Here is a 24,117-nt window from a genome sequence, read left to right as displayed (position 1 = left end):
TTCTGGAGGTTTGCTTAGGGCTTAACGATCTCTCACCTCCCTTGCTCTCATATTACTGGGGACAAAGATTCATCTGTCAAGGTCATTTCCCCCAGGATCTCTTCTTTCTGAATTTTCTAAGGTGCAGTTATATTAACCCAAAAATACCCTAAAAAGAATAAAGAACATAATTGAAACAGCAGCTTTTATTGAGTCTGTTATTTTATGTTTCTTGCCTGTTTTCTTCAGTCTTTGCTCTGGTTCTATTTCCCTGTCTGAAAAAAAAAATGTTCCTTGATCTTTAAAAATAAAAAAAAAAAAAAGCTTTGACCCTGTTATTTGATCTGTCCCTTCTCAACTTACTTGAATAGTCTGTACCTACTGCCTCTTCTTCTCTGGCCACTGAGTTCATATTTTCATTAAAAATCTTACGAATGATGAAATACTTGTTTTATATAAGAGAATATGCACGTGTATATAAGTTGTGCAGCACAATAGTAATAAAATAACATCCATGAGTTTATCATCCAACCTAAAAAAGGTAACATGACACCAGTAAGGCACTATCCCATACCTTTCTCCAAACACCCTGAGGGAACCACTCTTCTAATTTTTTACCTCATTGTCTTGCTTTAATTATATACTTAACCAATGTTGTATGAAGCCATAGAGATAGTTCTGCTTGCTTTTGATTGTATGACAGTGGCACCTCGCTATTTGTATTTTTCTGTGACTTGCCTTTTCTCATTAGCATTATTTTTAAGATGCATCCATGTCAATAAATGTATTTCATTTCCACTACTGTGTAGTATTCTATTATAGATTATGGGAGTATACTTTTATTCATTTCTCTATCTCCATTGGGAAATAATTAGGTCGTTTGTCATCTTTTCCTGTACTCAGGGGTTTTATCCCAGGTACAAGCAGTTGTGTTACTGAACTTTGAAGAGGTTGACAGTTTATAGTCTTAACCAGCAGGGTATGAGTGTGTCTGTTGCCTCATGTGCTTTGATGAGGGAGTTAGATAAGCACTTTAAGCAAAAGAAGAAAACAAAATAAAACCTGTTTATGTTTCTCTCCTGCCACATGGGTCTTCTGTTTCACAGCCAAATTATTTCTTGAAAGAGTGCAACGTAATTCGACTCCCCTCTCACACACTCATCAGATAGTCTGGCGTCTACCTACTAAAGTTGCCCTGGCCAAGGCCATTAACAACGTTCTTCTTAAGTCCAGTGGACTTGTCCTTTTAGTTTTTTTTTTTTCCCCCATCTTTAATTGACTCCTCAGCAGTATTTGACAAGTTAGCCAGGTGATCGATCATTCTGGAGACTCCGTCTACAATTTTGTGATGCTGTGCTCCCTTTGTTTTTTTTTCTTAACCTCTATGACTCATCGTTTTTAATCTCCAGACTCTCCTCCTCCTGTTCCTTAGATGTTAGTGTTCCACACATTTCTATTCTTCTCTCCCGTGTTAACTCTGTACATTTGGAGGAGCTCATCTGTAGTGCTGGCTTCACCTGTCATATCTTTTATGTTGGACTAGCTTTTACAACGGAGCTTCAGAACTGAGTATCCACTGGCATACTGAATATTACATGCATAGCTCACTCATTCATCAGTGAATCTCATTCATCAGTTCTCTCATTCATCATCTTGATAACTAACCTTACCATCATGTTCTCCCTCAACCCTGCTTTGTCTTTTGTTTTTTTTTTTTTTTTGTCTTTTGTTTTTTTGTTACTAGTATTTATCTGAGTCAGAAGTGTATATATGTGTCGTGTATATATGTGTCGTCGTCGTCTTTTCATAGCCAGTCTGTTGCTAGATTCTCTGTTTTCTTACTCTGAATCTATTTTACCTTTACTCCATCTCATTTGCCACCTAAAAGGCAGCTATTGTTTCCTCTACTCACAATACTTGTAACACCAAGTGTGTGTCCCAAACCAACTAGTCCTCCAACTGGGTATCTTACAATTCAGTTCTGATACCAACTACCTGGAATCAGCACACACCCTACAGGTTAAAGACTGTCCCACAAGAGTGCTCTCCAACTTGAGATAACAGTTGTAAGTCCCAGGTCATCCCCTGTGCTTCTTATTGATTACATATAAATCAGGGTTCCCAGAACCTCCTCCTCAGGTTCAATAATTTGCTGTAAAACTGAGGTTAAGACCTATGTTTATTGGTTTATAATAAAGGTACAGATGAACAACCAGATGAGGAGGCAGATAGGCCAAGGACTGGAAATGTCTCGAGCATAAGACTTTCTGTCCTTGTGGAGTTGGGATGCATCAACCTCCCAGAACGTGGCTGTGTTGCCTGAACGAGAAGCTCTCTAAACCTGAAGTTTAGGGATTTTTTTTTTTAATTTTTATTTATTTATGATAGTCACACACACAGAGAAAGAGAGAGAGAGAGAGAGAGAGGCAGAGGGAGAAGCAGGCTCCATGCACCGGGAGCCCGACGTGGGATTCGATCCCGGGTCTCCAGGATCGCGCCCTGGGCCAAAGGCAGGCGCTAAACCGCTGTGCCACCCAGGGATCCCTGGGATTTTTTTTTTTAATGGAGGCTACCTCATCTAGTCATGGTTAGTTATTAACTTAGTCTCCAGCCTTTCTCCCTTCCATGGAGGATGGGGGAGTGGGCCTGAAAGCTCCAAGCTTCTAATCATTGCTTAGTCTTTCTGATAACCAGCCCCCATCCTGGAGCTATCCAGGAGCCCACCATGAGTAGCCTCCTTAGAATAAAAGACATGATCCCTAGGAAATTCCAGGGTGTTTAGGACCTCTGAGTAAGCCGCTCTTATTGTCACCATCACTCAGGAAATTACAAGAGTCTTAAGTGCTCTGTGTCAGAGACCAAATATATAACTATTATCTGGTGGCCCCCATCACTGGTTTCTACTTCGATCATCTCTTATCTTGATTGCTGTAGCAGTCTCCACCCTTAAAATCTTTCTTGCTGGAATCATGGGTGTTTTTCTAAAACATAAGATCATATTAGTCCTCCACATCTAGCACAGTATTTTAGGTACTCAGTAAATATGTGTTGACTAAAAGGTGAATGCATGAATAGGATTTTTTTCCCTTTTATTTTTTTAGACCTTAGAAATTAATCACAGACATTAAAGTGAAAACTTAGACTGTATTTGTTAATTTGTATACTTTGATGAATTTGTCTTTATGACAGTATATAGAGTGTTGAGTGATACTTCATTATTTGATCAGTATCTGCCGTATTATATTTGTTTTAAAAATAGGAACTTGTTAGAAATTCATTAACTAGTAGAAAGCATGGGCTTTTGATTTTGAGTGAATAGGATTTGATTCTAAGCTCAGCCACTTTAACTGTACTGTATTCTTTTAACCTTGAGTTACACTTTTGAGCTTCATCCTCTGAAAAGTGGATATACCTTGTGGCATTGTTAAAAATTGAGTAGATAGTGTATGTGAAGGTGCTTGGTATGTAATAGGAATTCAGTAAATTTCGAAATCATGATATAATGCTGTAACATAAACTGCATACTACAATTTTAACTTAAAAATTTTGTCTTACAGATAGTGTGTGTACCATATCAGTGGCGTATAACTATGCTCATGATTGTTCTTGTCAATGCCCTTGTATCTATCATGGTGGAGGTAAGCACTTCAGATAATCAGATGGCTACGTTGCTGCTTTGGGATTCTTGGTGATTTAATAGTCCTGGGAGAAGAGGACAGGTAACATTATGGAAGCCCACAAAGAGTTTCAGTCTCATTTTAGTTAAATTCATTTAGCTCTCTCTCCTGACCTTTTCTGTTAACTGATAATTGTCATATTAAGGGATATGATATAGCTGTAATCATACAGATAGGAGGAGATAAGCAGAGAGATAGTGAACATTAGTGATCTACGGGAAAGGGAGAAGATTAGTGCTTATGCGACCCCTCAACTAGTGGGCCCATGATCATGAAATCAGAATGGGGGTGTACCACTAGAGACCTGTGGTATACAGTAAAAACTCCCGTTTAAGGGAAAAAGGAGGGAGGGGGCTTTCTACATGAACTCTAGTAAATTTTAATGACAGTTTATTGAAAGTATAAAATAATGACTGCTCTGAGCTTACTGGCACTGATTACTGGAACCTCCTCCTTGGTATTTACTTTTGAGTTTCCTCTGGAGGTCTTAAGTCCTCTGTGATTGATTGTATATTATATAGTTATTCTCCTATTAGGATTGCCCTTAAGTTGACTTCTGTAAAGGGAGCCAGTAATAAGTAATGTTTATTAATAAAATTTTATCTGTTCTCTATTAAAATATTATAATCCACTTCTTTTATATTCACTATTATAATTCACTGTTATAATTCTATTATATTATAGAATATAATATATTCTATTATAGAATATATATTCACTTCTATTCACTTCTATAGTAGCAATATATGAAATGGAAGAAGGAGATACAGTTGTCATTTTTAAGTGAAAGGTTCTCTTCATAGGGCAGGCTTTTGAATTAAAATTAAGTAATTTGTGGGGAAATGTGTATACTTCAGTGATAATAGTTCTCGACTTGGAAATTATGCTTAATTTGTTATCTTTCTAAAAGATGACTTGGTATTTAAATTTGGGCCATAATTGGCAGCGTAGCTATTATGCTACTGCTTTTTTAAGTTGTCCAGTGGAAAGTATTTGTGCTATTTTATGGACACGAGAAAGCACATCTAAGATATTATATTTTAAAAGCTTTCCCTTTTTTATAATATAAGTTCATCTGTTCACACAAATATTACTTAAAATCTAGAGGAAAACAATTTTTAGGGAATCTGCTCATAATCTCTCTTATTATTCTTGTTTAGTATTGAAAGAATTTTTGTGTTGGACTTTGATGATACTCATGAGCTCATCTATAGACATAGACTTAATATAATGTTAATTGAATGAAAATAATTCATTGTTAAAAAAAACCTCAAATTATAAGCATTATTTTAAAATGGGAAAGACCCAAGGATGCGATTAAAAACCACATTTTGTGGAAATTTTAGAGGTCCCATTTTTTCAAGAATTTTATGGTATTTGTTACCTATGTTGCCTTGTTAAAAAAAAAAAAAAACCAAAAAACCAAAAATGTTCTCTTGTTAATGCTTTATCCTTTTCCAATATTAACTGAAATTGTCTATATGAAAACCAAGTCATGTTTTTCACTAATGATGCAGCTTTGTATGAGCATTTTAAAATGTGCACATTAATAAAGAATGACTTAGTCATTTTTAATTCTTAACTCACTGGAATATCTCTCAGAACTTCTTCCTTGACATGGTCCTTTGGAAAGTTGTGTTCAATCGAGACAAACAAGGAGAATATCGCTTCACCACCACACAGCCACCACAGGTTGGAAATCAGCACTTACTCTCAATTCTTCACGCGTATTTAGGCTCTTTTAGTTGTGTGCTCTGCCGCCTTTCTGTAGGGTGATGTTTTGTTGTGTGTTTACTCAACCTTTTCTCCTGTGCCTGGCATTTCATTCCCTGTAAGGAGTCCTAGAAAATTCTTGGCAAACCTTTGTTACAGGTTTTTCAGGACTTCAGAAATTTCATAAGTCTCTTTTCCATTCCAATCCGTATCTTCGCTGTGTGTAAAGGTCTTCTCAGTAGTGAGAGGTTTCCCATTTCTCTCTGGTTTATATGTTTACGGTTTTCATGAGTCCCATTAGACCTAAATGAGATTCATGGAAACATAGTTATGAAATGGGAATTGTTCAGAGGCCAAAATGAATCAAAATTCAGAGGCCAAAATTTTGAGGAATTATTTCTGATCTCTTGTCAGCAATCACTGTACCTTGATTTGGGTGGCTTTTTGGCTTTTCCAAACATAGGTCTCTCTTCATAAAGATTTTCAGAGACCATGCATATCTGTAAATAAATCACAGCGTGGGACTTTTGACTTTTTGGATCCCTTCACAAGCCTGAGATTTGAAAGACATACAAGCTCCATGGGAAAAAGAGAGGAGAAATAGTTGAATAAAACCCATTTCCTGGTGTTTGGATGTTGAAGTATAGTTCGATACCGTAACATACAGTCGTATAGTATAAACTAATGTTAAACTAATATTGTGTTACCTGTGTAGAAGCATATGTATGCCCTATGTAAGGTAACCTATCAGGTCAGTCTTTTTTTTTTTTTTACCTGATACCATTGAATTAGCTCTGATCCAGCCCATTTGGATATAAAGAACTTGACAACACAGTGTCTCCCCACCTCCTTATCTGACCCATTGCCGTTTATGTATTGGCGAGGTGATGTGCTTTTACACATGTGAGTTCTAAATCTTCCCTTCATTCTGAGGCACAAGGAAAGCTTTCAGAGTTCAAGAGGATTCCCTGGCATTTCTGAGTTGGGCCACTCACTTATTTTTAGCCTTCTTTTACTTAAGTACCAACTTCCTGAGCTTTATTTTGGTATTTCAACGGGCTTGATGCCCAGTGTAGTATCACAGATTACTTTCCTTATAAGAGGTCCCGTGGAGTGCCATTTCCTTGTCTTCTGTTTTATGATGAAGAGTGAGAGTTTGGTAGTAATGGGATGAGTCTGGCTTCAGCTTCAGTTCCTTTTTCTCAAAGTGGTGTAGTGATATGGCCACAGCTATATCAGGGGCTCACATCCCTTAGCTAAATCTCCTTTGTGTCCAAGTGTTTTTCCTTTTGGTTACCTCACTATGTTATTTCAAAGGGTATATTCTGGCTCATATCATCAGTCCTCATATGAAATGTTTGTATCGGCAAGGCCCAGGCCATGGAAAACATTTACATGGAGTTTCCAGCATCTCCAAAGAGTTCTCTAACTGTTGATCTAAACAGGAAATGTGAGGGCACCTGACTGGCTCAATCTGTAGTGTTATGACTCTTACCTTGGGATTATGAGGTTTGAGCCCAACATTGGGTGTAGAGATTTTTTTTTTTAAGATTTTATTTATTTATTCACGAGAGACACCCAGAGAGAGAGAGAGAGAAAGAGAGAGGGGCAGAGACACAGGCAGAGGGAGAAGCAGGCTCCATGCAGGGAGCCCGACGTGGGACTTATCCCAGGATCCCGGGATCAGGCCCTGGGCTGAAGGCAGGTGCTAAACCGCTGAGCCACCTGGACTGCCCCTAGAGATTACTTTAGAAAAAAAATTCTTTAAGCAGGAAATGGCAGGTTCTGAGGAGGCATTATACCCTATTTATTCAAAAGTGGGTATCATAAGCCTCCTTTAAAATATTTGAATTGGAAATTTCTCCTCAGTTTTCAACCAAAATTGAATGGGAGAAGATTCTATCATTTGCTAAATCTGTTTTCTAGAAATTTGGTAGTATCTGTCTTCTTTATTTTTAAGAGTTTGTGTCTTTCATGTGAAGTCCTACCTCTGAAGTGCTCACAGGAGAGAGTGAAGATGGCGAGTGGTCTAGCATAGGCAGCTCCAGCATTCCCTGTGTGTTTTGCCACTTTGTTCTGAGAATCCCAGAGTAGACGAGAATTTTAGTCTTCATTTTCTGTAGTCATGATTGAGAAAGCATTTTTTAAATTACTGGCTTTAGAAAAGAGTTGTTGTAAGGTTTTAGCACAGAATGCTTCCCGTTTTCATCTTCTGACACTTCTGTGTGTAATGTGGTTTCACTGTTCATATTTGTGACCCTTCAAGAACTAGTCAGCTAGTCGTATTACCATAAGGCTGTGGTTCTCAATCAGAGACAGTTCTATTTGCCCCTGCCTACCCTGACATTTGGTGGTGTCTGGAGGCATACTTGGTTGTCACACTTGGAGAGGAGAGGGGTTGCTCCTGGCATGCAGTGGGTAGAGGCCAGGGGTTTTGCTCTGTAAACATCCTACAGAGGTACACGGGACAAACCCCTCATAACAAAGACTGATTTTTTTGGAGAGAAAGTGAGAGAGAGTTCATGAGCGGGGCGGGGAGGGAGAGGAGAGAGAATCCCAGGCAGGCTCCACAGTGTAGAGCCTGACATGGGACTTGATTCCATGACAACTGAGATCATGACCCGCGCTGAAATCAAGAGTCGGATGCTTAACCAACTGGGCCACCCAGAAGCTCCACACAAAGAAATTTTATTTTTATTTTATTTTATTTTTTTTTTTTAATTTTTTTTTTAAAATTTTTTTTTTTTAATTTTTATTTATTTATGATAGTCACAGAGAGAGAGAGAGAGAGGCAGAGACACAGGCAGAGGGAGAAGCAGGCTCCATGCACCGGGAGCCTGACGTGGGATTCGATCCCGGGTCTCCAGGATCGCGCCCTGGGCCAAAGGCAGGCGCTAAACCACTGCGCCACCCAGGGATCCCCACAAAGAAATTTTAGTCCGAGATGTCACTAGTGCCAAAACTGAAGGTGAAAAAGAAAGTAGAGGCGAGAAGTCCCTTAAGGACTTCTGTGGCTACCGTAATTCTCTGCCAGGAACTCTCGTTCCGCCTCTGACTGCTCTGTGCTCTTTTCTACCAAGGATCCCATGAGGTCTTTTCAGACTGCAACTCCCAACCATCTGTATTAATTCTGGGAGAAAGAGAAGACCTATTTCTTTCTTTTTCCTCCTTTACCATATAGACCCAAGGGCCATGGAATTGTGTTGAAAATTTCAAAGCTAGAGGCCCTGGACTAGGCCCCACATCTTAGACAGTTGGATTGGGAAGTCAGGAGCCTTATCTGAAAATCTCTGACGACTTTGTCTAAAATATCTGTTTATCTACAAGGGACATTGTACACCTCCAGCATCCTCCCAAATCTTAAGGTCTTATTTATAACTTCACTTTGTACATAAAGCAGCAACATTGGGTTGACTTGCCAAGGTTGTGCATGTAATGAATAACAAAATTGGGAGTTGAAACCAGGGTTTCTCAATTTCAAGAAAAGTTTCTTTTTTTATAAAGCATTACCCCTATTTAGGAAGATCTGTGCTGCATAATCTGTTACTAAAAAGCATTTGTGTGTATCTTGTGTCTGGTAAACTAGGGCCAATTAGTAGTAGATGTGGACCTAGGATCATGTCGTCGTGTAGGTTGATCCTGCCCGAGGATTTGTGCTGGATTATGTTTTCCTTTTGTGGGGAAAAGCAGATATTAGTGGTAATCTTCACGCCACTTAGAAGATTATTTGAGCTTATTTAGATAGAATGTTAATTCTGATTATCTTTATTTTATATTCAGGATTGGTATGGAAGAAGACGATTTTGAAAACCACAGTATCATTACAGCACTTCCCGCACAAGCATGGCTTTATATTTTACATGCTACCTGTGAAAGCATTTCCTAAAAGTAGACTGGCATTGGGATTCTAGAGTGAATAGCTTGGAATGGCCTAAGAAGCAGGAGAATTTTAGCTATAGATCTTTTTGAAAGTTCTTTGTGATCTCTCTTCTGGACTGTGGTAGCCACTTTCCTGTCTTTGAGGGACACACTCAGTCATTCAACCATTGCTTTCGGCAGCAAAGGAGAAGATCCAGTTGCTATAGCTACTGTATTCTCCTGCTTCAGGGATTATGTTTGGATGTTGGGGGAGACCTGCGTGCTCACTCTAAGCCCTGTGGTGTCCCACCTCTTTGCCCTCCTCTTCTTGCTGTCATGTCTCCCTTGGTTCATTTCTCTAGCATGCCTGTAGCACCTTTTCTTTTCTCTACCAGTGAATTGTATTGTATTTGAGGATGTATGTGGTATGTTTGTATTTTTAAACTAACAAACCTATATTGTGTATTTTTTTGTGTATGATATTTGGGGAAGGTGAGGTACAGGAACAGCATGTTTCTAATCATAGTAGAAGGAGATTCTCTAGTTTTCTTGTGACTTAATTTATTTTTTCTGAATTATAATTTTACTTGTTTTTGATAAGTGAGGATTTTTTTAAAAAACATGCATCTCGGGCAGCCCCGGTGGCGCAGCGGTTTGGTGCTGCCTGCAGCCTGGGGTATGATCCTGGAGACCTGGGATCGAGTCCCACATCGGGCTCCCTGCATGGAGCCTGCTTCTCCCTCTGCCTGTGTCTCTGCCTCTCTCTCTGTGTTTATGAATAAATAAATAAAATCTTAAAAAAAAACATGCATCACAATGTAAAAAGATTTCTATTTCATTGTGATTCTGTTTGCAACGAAATTAGTTTCCAATTTATTGCTTGCCTCACTTTCTACAGGTAGGAAACTGGACTTACGGGTGTATGTGTGTCTTAAATTTGAAGACACTGGGCTGTGACTTATCTTAACTCAGCCTGCTATGCATTGTCGCGTGCCCTTCCACCCAGCCAGTTCATCTGGACAGTCAAAACCTGTATGTTTTCGCTTTTTTAAAAGTCAGCATTCACCATTTGCCTTTTCCTGTGGTCCTTTAACAGTGCTACAGGCTGTAAAATGAAAAGTGACAGCTTTCAGATTGATTTAGGAACAGGGTATCTTTTTTCTCACTACTCTGAAGAATTTAAGCACCTTGGGGAAAACATAGACCCAAGTAGTGAGTCTCATCTCAGGTTACATATGAAGGTGTATTGTGTATGTGCCTACACAACGTGTAATGTGGAAAGGAATTACAGTTGACCTTTGAACGGCACAGGTGTTAGAGGTGCTAACTGCCCCTCGCCCCGTGCAGCCCAAAATCTGTGTATAAATTTTGACTCCTCAAAAACTTAACCACTGGGGCAGCACCTGGGTGGCTCAGTTGTTAAGCATCCGACTCTTGATTTCAGCTCAGGTCATGATCTCAGAGTTGTGAGATCAAGCCCTGTGTTGGGCTCCTTTGCTCTTTTGTGCTCTCTGCCTCCCTCCCTCCCTCTCTCTCCAGTAAATAAATCTTTAAAAACAAAACAAAACTACTGATAGCCTACAGTTGGCCTTACTGATCATATAAGCTGTCAGTTAACACATATTTTGTATGTCGTATGTATTATATACTGTATTCTTAAAGTAAGCTAGAGCAAAGTGTTACTAAAAGAAATCATAAGGAAGAGAAAATAAGTTTTTAGTACTGTGTTTTACAAATCTGCGTAATTGGACTTGCACAGTTCAAACCCATATTGTTCAAGGGTTAGCTGTATTTGTTATTTGGATCACCTGAAGAATCCTATTATCTAGTCTCTTCTGAATCCTAATGCCAAGTATTTTCTTGTAGACTTCTTTTAAGATGATGATAGTTCTTTTTAGTTATGACAATAAAGAGGCTACTAGATAAAGATCTCCAGCCTCCCCCGCCCCCCCAGTCCTCATACAGCTTATTTGTGACCACAATTTTTGCCTGTGAATTCTTGGTACCAGTGCATCTTTTTGTGTTTTGTTGATAAAATTAAGACTTTCAAAGGTCTTCTAGTTTAAGATTTTTTTTTTAAGATTTTTAAAAAAATTTTATATTATTTTTGCTGTTCTCTGCTGGTCAATTTAGAAACACATGTTTCAAAACATGTTATAGCAAATTTGCCTTCTTTGATGATGAAACCATTTTGGGTATCAATATTAAAATGCTTTACTTACCTCAGTTATGTTACATTTCATTTTGTGAGATTACTTCAATTGAGATTAAACCTAGTTGCAGCTTGAGGTACATGTTGATGGGACAACAAACACCATGGGGTTTAAATTTTGTTTGAAGAAGTGACAGCCAGAGTAATTAGAAGTTGACTGTTCTTCAGAGGTGACTATAACTTACGTCTCAGTACAATCATTTTAGTTTTATTTCAGTTTTATCTCAAATTTCAATTAAATTCTGAGGACCTATATTGAATCTACATTTTTGTATAACTAGGGACTGCTTTCTTGTTCTTAAAAGATTGTTTATCTAAGATCACATTCATTAAAAACATTTGGATTGATCCAGAAGAATTTCAATGTCAGCAGAGCTTTTTATAATGAAATAATACTAAGAAATAGTGCTTGATTTATACTTTTCTATGTACTTCTTTCCAATAGTGGAACACCGGGGGAAGCTATAATTATAAAACAAAGTTGTTTTTTTATAGTAATGAAAACATGTGAAAAGAAGTGATTGACAGTAAACACGATCCAGGTTCTAGTTTTGACCTAACAGTATTTTCATCGTGCTTTATTTTTTGAAAGATGACATGAATAGTAATAATAATAATAATATTTGTATACTACTTTCTTCCAAAAATGAGCAGCTAGCTGGCTGAATTGCTAGGAGCAATGGTATAATCTGGGATAGAATACGGGGGTTTTCATATTAAATATTAAAAATATTTTCTTTCATTTGGATTTTTTCCATTTATTTGTTGTACTCAGAAGTCATTTCTCTTATTTTCCTGCGTTGATGTATTTTGCTTTTAAAAACTTGTTAAGAACAAGCAGATCTTAATCTACTTGTATATTCTTTTTTTCCCTTATTTTCTTAGGAGTCAGTGGATCGGTGGGGAAAATGCTGCTTGTCCTGGGCTCTGGGCTGTAGAAAGAAGGTACCAAAGGCAAAGTATATGTATCTGGCTCAGGAGCTCTTGGTTGATCCAGAATGGCCACCAAAACCTCAGACAACAACGGAAGCTAAAGCTTTAGTTAAAGAGAATGGATCATGTCAAATCATCACCATAACATAGCAGTGCATCACTCTCGGTGGTATGCTAGTAGCAGGAGAATGCAATTTTAGGACATTCTGATCCTGTGTGTCGGAATGGCACCATTTCAATTTATGTCCCTTCTAATAGCTGATACTAGAGCCTTTTTTTTTTTTTTTTAATAAACAGAACAGAACAATAAGATTGGCCTGTCAGTTAAATTAATAGTCTGTAAAGTCCTATATCTTCTTTCAGTAACTACATAATACATATATTTCCAGAATTTTTTGTTAACCTCAGTGATACTCTTTATATAGGGTACAGAAGAAAGATGGTATTTGATAGGCTTTTAGACATTAGCTTCTGAGACTTGGTTTATCTGTTTAAATTTATTATTTTCCTCACTCGCTTATTAGAAAAAGTCCTCGTTTATATACCAGCCCTAAATTTGCTATTGATCAATAAAATGGGTGTTAATTACCCTCCAGTGAAAATAGGTAGAAAGCCTGTTTTCTTTTGGTTCCAAAATTTCTTGCAAAGACTTCCATATATACCTACACCTGTTCCCTTTGATAGTCTAGGAGTTAGTTTTATGGTGTTGCTTATAGAATAACTCAGGTAATTTCCATTTATGGTTTTATATTTTCTGTACAAACTGCCTGGGTTTTATTTTTCTAATCAGCAAGGTGCTTCACTGCCTTCTTCAGACGTCCCTCAAAGCTATTAAACAGATCTTGTGGTATGTCTCCTGTCAGTAGTATAATTTACTTCACTTAAATGTTGTAGGACCATTTTCACTGGGAAAGAAAGTTTTTTGTTGTTGTTGTTGTTGTTTTGCAATAGATGTAGGTCTGTCTGATATCTCTTTTTTTTTCTCTCAGGTTTTATATAATTTTAAATATTTTTATTTTCTATCTTTTTAATTACTTAAAGACATAGGATAATAGTGAATTGGGTTTTGTTTTTTGTTTTGTTTTAGTCTTTTGAGTTAGACTTTCACCTACTAAAATATTTAAGGGTTGATACATGTCTCTCCTATGAATAATGAGGCTTAAAAATGAGTGGTTTTGAGTGACTGCTTCTTCAAAACAGTATGAACTCGCTGAGTTTGTTTTATGCCATTAGGTGGCGCCAGAGGTCAGAGTTTACCTGTTTAAGATGGGATGTTTACAAAGGAGCATTAATTTGGATGTAAAAATTTGTGGGAGGAAGAAAAAATGAAATAAAGTTAAAGAATAGACATTAATTGGGCCAAAAGAAATGTGAAAAGCATTTTTCACCTTTCTGTTTTTTCTGGTTATTTTTAAATTCGAAACAAAATTAAAGTAACCTTAAAAATGCCTTTCTGGTGCTCGCTTCTGCAGCACATACACAAAATCGGAACAATACAGAGGAGATTAGCATGGCCCCTGTGCAAGGATGACACGCAAATTCGTGACATGTTCCATATCTTTTCAGCTTGGGGCGTGATCCTGGGATCCGGGATCGAGTCCTGCGTTGGGCTCCCTGTGAGGAGCCTGCTTCTCCCTCTGCCTGAGTCTCCTCTGCCTCTCTCTCTGTCTCTCATAAATAAATAAATCTTTTTTTTTTTTTTTAAATGCCTTTCTGGGTAAGATCCAGCAGTTTGGCAAAGCCCACAGTTCTGATAAACACAGAAATTGCTATGCTATAAAACGGACACTAAACTAACTAAACTATGTGACATTATCCTGTGTTCTTCCCTAACTGGTAGTAGGCTTGTGCTGTCCACTTCCAGCTGATCATTGTTTTTCTGATAGATATTTACCAGTTTATCAGATGTTAGCCAGAGCTCTAGAACCACATGGTTCTCATTTTTTATGCTGCAGAGACCTGAATGATGTTAGGTAACTATAGGAAAATGTAAGTTACACTCAGGATCACTGTTAACTGCTATTGCCACTGATGATTCTTACAAAAATATTAATCGAAGTTTTCCATCAGAAAGCATAATATGATATTAATACACATTAGATAAGAACAGTTGTTCATGAATGAACAATTTTGTGAAGCTATGCATCTTAGACCTCTTGAGCTGTGAATTAGCACTGTTTTCTATAGTTACTTACTCTTGATCATTTTCTGGTTTCCACATTCATTTTCAGTATGTATAAACATTATTCTTAAAGTGATTTCCCAGAATTGTAGATTTTATTCTTTGATTTAAATACTGAAGCATATAATTAATGACTAAATAGCAGCTTAGAAATCCAGTTACCGGATTGTATTTAACATCTTTAAGAGCATGATCATAAAGAGCTGTACTTTTTACACCTTTCTCTTTTTTTAACATTTAGATTTTATGAGTGTTTTATATCTCATTTGTCCATATTATTTTCAAAGGAGTGAGGTTTTTAGGTAGCTGGAAGAGCATCTGTAGGAATCAGATTTGAACATAGACAAGGTGGGTTGTTCAAGTTGCAATTGATGGTTTCCAGAATATTATTTGAAGAATGTCTGTGAATCTAGGTGTGGGTCCTACTCAGTGCCATAGATAGGAGGAGTTCTCTCTCTGTAGGTCACCGTTACATAGTAATTTTGATTCTGAACTTCACATTAAATTATTTGAGTGTATACAGACCTAAATTTAAAAATCTGTACATATCTTATTTTGATGTATTAAAGATTAATAAATATTGCCGATTTAAATTTTATTTATGCACATACTTAAAGGACAGAAATGTCCGGAAAAGTAATTGTTAAATAATGATATGTAACTTTTTAACTTTTTAAATAAATAACAAGATTTTTAATGTGTGTCTCCCTCAGGGTTGTTTAAAGTTTTTTTTTTTCTCCCTCAGATATAAATAGTGGTAACTATATGTTTTGTATCTTCTAGCACCAACTGCTGTAAAGCAATGCTGCAAATAATGCTTGAATAAAAGTGGCTAAGCCAACAACAAAATAAATACTTTTTATATTAGTTTTATAATTCCTACATTCGAGAGCTTTCCAAATTGCACTTGCATTTAAACAGAACTGTTGCGGTCTTAACTGTATTTATTTTGTCTCCCATGTTTGTGAAGATACTGCACAGTTTCAGAGGCATGGTAAATAACATATCAGTGTTTATGTATTTTGTTCCCCAAACGGCTATAGATAATAATATCCAGAGAAGAGCAAAATCCAAGCTTTAAAAAAACCTTCTAAATCGCATGCATGCAATTTTGACATATCCGAAAATAGGTTTTTGTATATTTATGGTGGGAGGTGATGGGGAACTTTTGACAAAATGTGCGATGTTAATTTTTGTATAGTCTGTGGGCATTTACACATTTTTAATGTAATTAAATTTTAATGTAATTAAATTAATAAGATAGCTACTTCCTGTTATGATTTGTGAATTCCCTAAGACTTTGGATTTTTTTTAAGTAACTTTATATCAGAAATGATACTGCATCTTTATATTTTTTAAATTGTATTGCTGCTCAAGAATGGTACCCTGATGTCAAAAAGGCATACATTCATAATTGTACATTTAGCATTGTAAATTCATAATCTTTTTTGGATTGAAGCTATTCAAAATAAAAATTTAAATGAATGAAATAACATTTCATTTCTGTGTCCTTACACATTTGTTTGCCTTTTAGCCATACAAATACTGCCCTCTCTGGATTTATTTTCCTACTTCGTATTTTCCCATTTCCTTTGTTTAACTTAGAATTTTTGAAGGGGATAAATACTGTTTTGCACATATATATCACATCATGTGTGTGACCATCCAGTGGAAACCCATTCGTTAGTCAGATACGATGTAGAACCAAACGTTATTTGTATGGAGGCCGGAGGGCAATCGTGAAATGTTGAGACAAGAGGCTTAGAATCTACTAACAGTTGGGAAGATCCAGCCACGTCAATGCCACGTAAAATCGTGTAAGTTTGAAGTCAAGTGGCAGCCGTGGCTACGAAAAGAGTGTTCCCAAGGAGAGAGAAGCTGTGGAACTGTGCATTGTCCGAGAAACGTCAGAGAAGGCAGGATTTGTGTTGGCCTTTGTACTAGGCGGGAGACGTTTCTGGGTATCCCGGGTTCTACAGGAGGTGTGCGTCCTCTGCCGTGGCCTCCGCACTGCTGTGGTGCGATGGACTGGGTGGTGTGAAGGGTTAGAGTCCCAGGTTCCTTACGGCCACTGTGCTTTGTGGTCATGACCCCGCAGCCCCCGTCTTCCTTGGCTGTTACTGTCAGGTGCTGTATTTTGAGTGTATATTGCAGGGAAGGATGGGGTTGGAGGAGTTTGGAGGAGAACGTCAGCTGTTCAGGGTTGGGGTTTCGACTGCTCCGTAAGCGCACAGAGATCCCTCCAGTGCCCTGGTCCCCGAGTCTCCCCTCACTGAGGAGACCATGTCTCCTCCAGGCAGACAGCTATGCTTTGGAAAGGCCAAACCTTATAGGCTGGGGTGACTTTAATGCAGAAGTTGCCTCTTAGCAGAGCAGATTTCTAACCTGTTAACATGAATCCAAAATTCAAAGGACGTGAAAACACGGGAGCCATCAGCTTCATTGTTCAAAATAACTGCTCCACACCTCATCCAGGAGTATCTGGGTGGCCCTGGGGCTGGGGTCGTGGTCCCGGGCAGAGTCCTGGGTCGGGCTCCCCGCGGGGAACCCGCCTCTCCCTCTGCCTGGGTCTCTCTTTCCCTCTGTGTCTCTCATGAATGGATTAAAAAAACCTTAAACATCCAGGTTTTCAGCGAATGGACTCAACAGTGTGCTACTGTCCACAACTTCCATATCCTTGGCATTCAGAATATTAATATTCTCTTTCCAAAGAATAAAACTTGGAGGTCCTTCTGATCAGAGCACTTCCTCGGGAAGTAGGCCACAGCAGCTTACCCGAATTTGACACAAAGTCTTCTTCTGATTTAAAATCTACACAAGAATTCTATTATATATGTGTGCTCTGTTGCCTTTGTTTTACATCATTCTGTGTATCTTAGACGTTGGCACTGAAGTCCACAAGGCATTGCATTGCATGGATGTTTCATACTTTAGAAATTTCACTACTTTCCTATTGATGGTCATTTAGGGGTTTTTGTTTTTTCTACTACAAACAACCCTGTAGTGTTTTTGTGCACAATTATTTTTAAGTAGGCTCCACACCCAACATGGGGGCTTGAACCCTTGACCTTGAGAGCGAGAGTTGTATGCTCTACTGACTGAACTCTTGGGTGCTCCATTTTGTGCACAAATTTTTAAAAAATATTTTATTTATTCATGAGAGACACAGAAAGAGGCAGAGACACAGGCAGAGGGAGAAGCAGGCTCCACGCAGGGAGCCCGATGTGGGATCGATCCCGGGTCTCCAGGATCAGGCCCTGGGCTGAAGGCGGCGCTAAACCGCTGGGCCACCCGGGCTGCCCCTTGTGCACAAATTTTAATGAGCCTAGATATAGAATGTATTTTTAGCAGTGTAACTGCTGGGCAAAGGGTATGTATATTTTTAATTTAGTTGATACTGCTAAACTTTTTCCCCAAAAGTTTGCTCCAATTTATATTCCCATCATTGTAGTATGAGAATGTTTCTTCACATTTCTTAAAATGCTGGATATTTTCAGGCTTTAAGCATTAAAAAGTTATTTCAGTTTGGTGTTGGTGCAGGGATTATCAAATAGCCCAGGAACAGACTCCCAGATTCATGAGATGTTGGTTCATGACTATGCTGACAGTAAGCTCTGAAGGAAAAAGGGATTTAATTATATATAAATGGGGCTAGGACAGCTGGTTTTCTTAATGGAAAAAAATAAAATTGGACTCAACTCACATCATATACAAAAATCAGTTCTATATGGATTAAGGACCTAAAAACAAAGGACAAAACTTAAACTCCGGCATTATAGAATTTTTTTTACTTGGGATGAGAGGAGGACTTTTGATGCAAAAAACACGAATCATAAAAGATAGATAACTTTCCTTATATTAAGACTTATGTCTGTCAAAAGGCGTCATGAAGATGAAAAGGCAAACCACAAACTACTTTAAGATATTTGGCACCTATAACTGACCAAGGATTAGTATCCAGAATATATAAAGAATGCCTAGTTTAGTTTTTTAAAAGACATACACATTTCACATATAGAAAAATGGGCAAAAGAACCCAAAATTTCTCAGAAGATGAAGCACAAGTGAGGATTAAAAATATAAAAGATGCTCAAGGGCAGCCCCGGTGGCGCAGCGGTTTGGCGCCGCCTGCAGCCCGGGGTGTGATCCTGGAGACCCAGGATCGAGTCCCACATCAGTCTCCCTGCATGGTGCCTGCTTCTCCCTCTGCCTGTGTCTCTGCCTCTCTCTCTCTCTAGCTGTGTCTCTATGAATAAAAAAAAAAAAAAAAAAAAAAAAAAAGCTCAAGTTCATTAAATGGAAATGAAAAATTAAAACCACACTGAGACAGTTGCTGCGTATGTATGGTAAAAATTAAAAACTCCGGTCCGAGGACGGGCAGGGCTGGGAGGCAGAGGACTGTCCTACACTCTAGGCAGCATCACGTATTGGCACAACTCCTGGGAAAGCAGCTGGACGTTCCTAAGTTAGATTGGACATATGAACGCCCTTCAAACCTGTAGTGCCGTTTGGGACCCCTTCAAGGATGTTTTTTTTTTTTTTATTTTTTATTTTTTATTTTTATTTATTTATGATAGTCACAGAGAGAGAGAGAGAGAGAGGCAGAGACACAGGCAGAGGGAGAAGCAGGCTCCATGCACCGGGAGCCTGACGTGGGATTCGATCCCAAAGGATGTTTTTAGTCTTACTATTCCTCAAAAATGGGAGAGGAGAACTGGAATGGAGAATTGGGGCGATGGGGGGGGGAAGGGAGAGGAAGGGTGACCCACCTAAGGGGTAAGGCTGCCACGGGATCCAACTGTCACCAAGCTTCCCTAGCATCACGGAGTCCTAACGTGCCACTTTACGGAGAAACTTACCTCCCTTCTGCTCTTTCCCGTCCGCCTTGACGCCAGCGTTTCAGTCGCATGTGGTCCCTTCGGTTAGAGCCAGAACATGCCTCCTGGGAAGGGCCTTCCCCTGTTTCTGCGGAGTCGTTATCCTCGGGATGCAAGGACACTTCCCTCTTCCTTTGGAAAGCGCCAAGTCATGGGCAAAGCCCTGAGCCTTTCAGCGGTTTCAGGGCGCGGCGCCACTTCTGGTAAGGCCGAATACTTGACAAAACTTACTGTGGGCGACAGAGGGCTCCATTAGTCTTTACGTGCAGAAATCATAAAATTTAGTTCAAGAAATGATTTGCATACAATTACACTTGGGAAGTATTGCTTTGGCAGATTAGTATTGCTGGGTATTTGTCACATGTGATTCAATGCGACGAGTTTGTATTTTTTGTGAAGCATCTTGGAAATGGGAGCTGCTTATTTACGGCACAGTCCGAAGTACTGTCCCCTTGCAGCTCTGTGACCGTGGGCGTTACCTGCTTCTGTGCCTCAGTGTCATCTCCCTCAGCCCAGGATGAGAATCGTGTTATTATAGGGATGGAATGAATTCACGTAAAGAAAGTGCTGTGGGAGCCCGGGGCCTCGGCGGTTGGGCGGCTGCCTTGGGCTCGGGGGTGACCCCGGGGTCCTGGGACCGAGTCCCGCGTCGGGCTCCCTGCGTGGAGCCTGCTTCCCCCTCTGCCTGGGTCTCTGCCTCTCTCTCTCTCTGTGTCTCTCATGAATAAATAAGTAATCTTTAAAAAAAAAAAAAAAAAAGGAAGAAGAAAGAAAACGCTGAGAACACTGAGTGGCATAAAGTGTACGTTTGGCCCATGTTTCCCGGGCGCCTGACCAAAGTTGTCCACTGTTCAACGACTGGGGTGAAAGGAACCGGGCGGTGCTTGCCCTGGTTTGTGCAGACTGCTGGGCCCTTCAGGCCTGTTGCTCGCCGTCCCCTGTGCCAGCGGGCAGGGGGACCAGGACCACTTCACTGTGGGCCCTGCTCCGGCCTCTGTGAGCTTCGATGTGACAATGACTCACTAGTTCTGTGTAAATATTTTAAAGTATTGGCTTTTAACTATAGCTTGAAAAAACTTTTCTTAAAGATTTTATTTATTTATTCCTGAGAGACACAGAGAGAGGCAGGGACCCAGGCCAAGGCAGCAGCAGGCTCCACGCAGGGACCCTACGCGGGACTCGATCCCAGGACCCGGGGTCACAGCCTGGGCCCAGGACACACGCTCCACCGCTGACCCCCACGTGCCCCGGGCTTGGAGACGCTTTAACTGCAGGACTCCACACGGGGCCGGAATCCGTGGGGGGCGGATCGTTGTCCCGGGAGCACCGGGTCCAGCACGCGGGGCTGCAGCTGGGAAGGCGGCTGCGAGGCTCCCTGGGGTTCCGGGGATGGAGCCGGCTGTGGCCTGCAGGGGCGCGTGGAGGGGCTCGGGGCGGCGTTGCGGGGGCCGCACCTCCGGCACCTCCTGCACCACGCGCACCTCCCGCACCGCCCGCACCTCCCGCACCGCCCGCACCTCCCGCACCGCCCGCATCGCCCGCACCGCCCGCACCTCCTGCACCGCCCGCACCTCCCGCACCGCCCGCACCGCCCGCACCTCCCGCACCTCCCGCACCGCCCGCACCGCCCGCACCTCCCGCACCTCCCGCACCGCCCACACCTCCCGCACCGCGCGCACCTCCCGCATCTCCCGCACCGCCCGCACCGCCCGCACCTCCCGCACCGCCCGCACCTCCCGCACCGCGCGCACCTCCCGCACCGCCCGCACCGCCCGCACCGCCCGCACCGCCCGCACCGCGCGCACCTCCCGCACCGCCCGCACCTCCCGCACCTCCCGCACCGCCCGCACCGCGCGCACCTCCCGCACCGCGCGCACCTCCCGCAACGCGCGCACCTCCCGCACCGCCCGCACCGCCCGCACCTCCCGCACCGCGCGCACCGCCCGCACCGCCCGCACCGCCCGCACCGCCCGCACCTCCCGCACCGCCCGCACCTCCCGCACCGCCCGCACCGCCCGCACCTCCCGCACCGCCCGCACCGCCCGCACCGCCCGCACCTCCCGCACCGCCCGCACACGCCGCACCTCCCGCACCGCCCGCACCGCCCGCACCTCCCGCACCGCCCGCACCTCCCGCACCGCGCGCACCTCCCGCACCTCCCGCACCGCCCGCACCTCCCGCACCGCGCGCACCTCCCGCATCTCCCGCACCGCGCGCACCGCCCGCACCGCCCGCACCTCCCGCACCGCCCGCACCGCCCGCACCGCCCGCACCGCGCGCACCTCCCGCACCTCCCGCACCGCGCGCACCTCCCGCACCTCCCGCACCGCGCGCACCTCCCGCACCGCCCGCACCGCGCGCACCTCCCGCACCGCGCGCACCGCCCGCACCGCCCGCACCGCCCGCACCTCCCGCACCTCCCGCACCGCGCGCACCTCCCGCACCGCCCGCACCGCCGGCACCTCCCGCACCGCCCGCACCGCCCGCACCGCCCGCACCCCGCACCGCGCGCACCTCCCGCACCGCCCGCACCGCGCGCACCTCCCGCACCGCCCGCACCGCGCGCACCTCCCGCACCGCGCGCACCTCCCGCACCGCCCGCACCGCCCGCACCGCCCGCACCGCCCGCACCGCGCGCACCTCCCGCACCGCCCGCACCGCCCGCACCGCCCGCACCGCCCGCACCGCGCGCACCTCCCGCACCGCCCGCACGGCCCGCACCTCCCGCACCGCCCGCACCTCCCGCACCGCGCGCACCTCCCGCACCTCCCGCACCGCGCGCACCTCCCGCACCGCCCGCACCGCGCGCACCTCCCGCACCGCGCGCACCGCCCGCACCTCCCGCACCGCCCGCACCGCCCGCACCTCCCGCACCGCCCGCACACCCCGCACCTCCCGCACCGCCCGCACCGCCCGCACCTCCCGCACCGCGCGCACCTCCCGCAACTCCCGCACCGCGCGCACCTCCCGCACCGCGCGCACCGCGCGCACCTCCCGCACCGCGCGCACCGCCCGCACCGCCCGCACCGCCCGCACCGCCCGCACCGCCCGCACCGCGCGCACCGCCCGCACCTCCCGCACCGCCCGAACCGCCCGCACCGCCCGCACCTCCTGCACCGCGCGCACCTCCCGCACGGCCCGCACCGCCCGCACCTCCCGCACCGCCCGCACCGCCCGCACCGCCCGCACCTCCCGCACCGCGCGCACCTCCCGCACCGCCCGCACCGCCCGCACCTCCCGCACCGCCCGCACCGCCCGCACCGCCCGCACCTCCCGCACCGCCCGCATCGCCCGCACCGCCCGCACCTCCTGCACCGCCCGCACCTGCCGCACCTCCCGCACCGCCCGCACCGCGCGCACCGCCCGCACCGCCCGCACGACCCGCACCGCCCGCACCGCGCGCACCTCCCGCACCGCGCGCACCTCCCGCACCGCCCGCACCGCGCGCACCTCCCGCACCGCGCGCACCTCCCGCACCGCCCGCACCGCCCGCACCTCCCGCACCTCCCGCACCGCGCGCACCTCCCGCACCGCCCGCACCGCCCGCACCTCCAGCACCGCCCGCACCTCCCGCACCGCGCGCACCTCCCGCACCTCCCGCACCGCGCGCACCTCCCGCACCGCCCGCACCGCCCGCACCGCCCGCACCGCGCGCACCTCCCGCACCGCCCGCACGGCCCGCACCTCCCGCACCGCCCGCACCTCCCGCACCGCGCGCACCTCCCGCACCTCCCGCACCGCGCGCACCTCCCGCACCGCCCGCACCGCGCGCACCTCCCGCACCGCGCGCACCGCCCGCACCTCCCGCACCGCCCGCACCGCCCGCACCTCCCGCACCGCCCGCACACCCCGCACCTCCCGCACCGCCCGCACCGCCCGCACCTCCCGCACCGCGCGCACCTCCCGCAACTCCCGCACCGCGCGCACCTCCCGCACCGCGCGCACCGCGCGCACCTCCCGCACCGCGCGCACCGCCCGCACCGCCCGCACCGCCCGCACCGCCCGCACCGCGCGCACCTCCCGCACCGCGCGCACCGCCCGCACCTCCCGCACCGCCCGAACCGCCCGCACCGCCCGCACCTCCTGCACCGCGCGCACCTCCCGCACGGCCCGCACCGCCCGCACCTCCCGCACCGCCCGCACCGCCCGCACCGCCCGCACCTCCCGCACCGCGCGCACCTCCCGCACCGCCCGCACCGCCCGCACCTCCCGCACCGCCCGCACCGCCCGCACCGCCCGCACCTCCCGCACCGCCCGCATCGCCCGCACCGCCCGCACCTCCTGCACCGCCCGCACCTGCCGCACCTCCCGCACCGCCCGCACCGCGCGCACCGCCCGCACCGCCCGCACGACCCGCACCGCCCGCACCGCGCGCACCTCCCGCACCGCGCGCACCTCCCGCACCGCCCGCACCGCGCGCACCTCCCGCACCGCGCGCACCTCCCGCACCGCCCGCACCGCCCGCACCTCCCGCACCTCCCGCACCGCGCGCACCTCCCGCACCGCCCGCACCGCCCGCACCTCCAGCACCGCCCGCACCTCCCGCACCGCGCGCACCTCCCGCACCTCCCGCACCGCGCGCACCGCCCGCACCTCCCGCACCGCCCGCACCGCCCGCACCGGCCGCACCTCCCGCACCTCCCGCACCGCGCGCACCTCCCGCACCGCCCGCACCGCCCGCAACTC

General features: G+C 45.5%; 1 protein-coding gene and 1 non-coding gene across 9 annotated transcripts in view; both read left to right on the top strand.

Annotated features, from left to right (window-relative positions):
• Positions 1-16,047, top strand: part of ATP13A3 (ATPase 13A3) — a 98,436-nt gene extending 82,389 nt beyond the window's left edge. For 7 of the 8 annotated variants that reach the window (XM_072812106.1, XM_072812107.1, XM_072812108.1 and 4 more), the window contains 3 exons: positions 3,537-3,617; positions 5,259-5,348; positions 12,325-16,047. In XM_072812106.1, the coding sequence (XP_072668207.1) occupies positions 3,537-3,617; positions 5,259-5,348; positions 12,325-12,522 (369 nt within the window). In that variant the 3' untranslated portion in view covers positions 12,523-16,047. The remainder of the gene's footprint in view (positions 1-3,536; positions 3,618-5,258; positions 5,349-12,324) is intronic. The other variant, XM_072812113.1, reaches the window with a different exon arrangement.
• On the top strand, positions 13,829-13,934 carry LOC140625257 (U6 spliceosomal RNA). Its single transcript, XR_012024616.1, has one exon. It is a non-coding gene; the product is annotated as a U6 spliceosomal RNA (small nuclear RNA).
• Positions 16,048-24,117: the final 8,070 nt, after the last annotated feature.

The sequence above is a fragment of the Canis lupus genome, chromosome 35 (genome assembly GCF_048164855.1).
Source record: "Canis lupus baileyi chromosome 35, mCanLup2.hap1, whole genome shotgun sequence".
Lineage (NCBI taxonomy): Eukaryota > Metazoa > Chordata > Mammalia > Carnivora > Canidae > Canis > Canis lupus.
The sequence above is the reverse complement of the archived record's forward strand: the minus strand, read 5'-3'. Positions and strand labels throughout refer to the sequence as shown.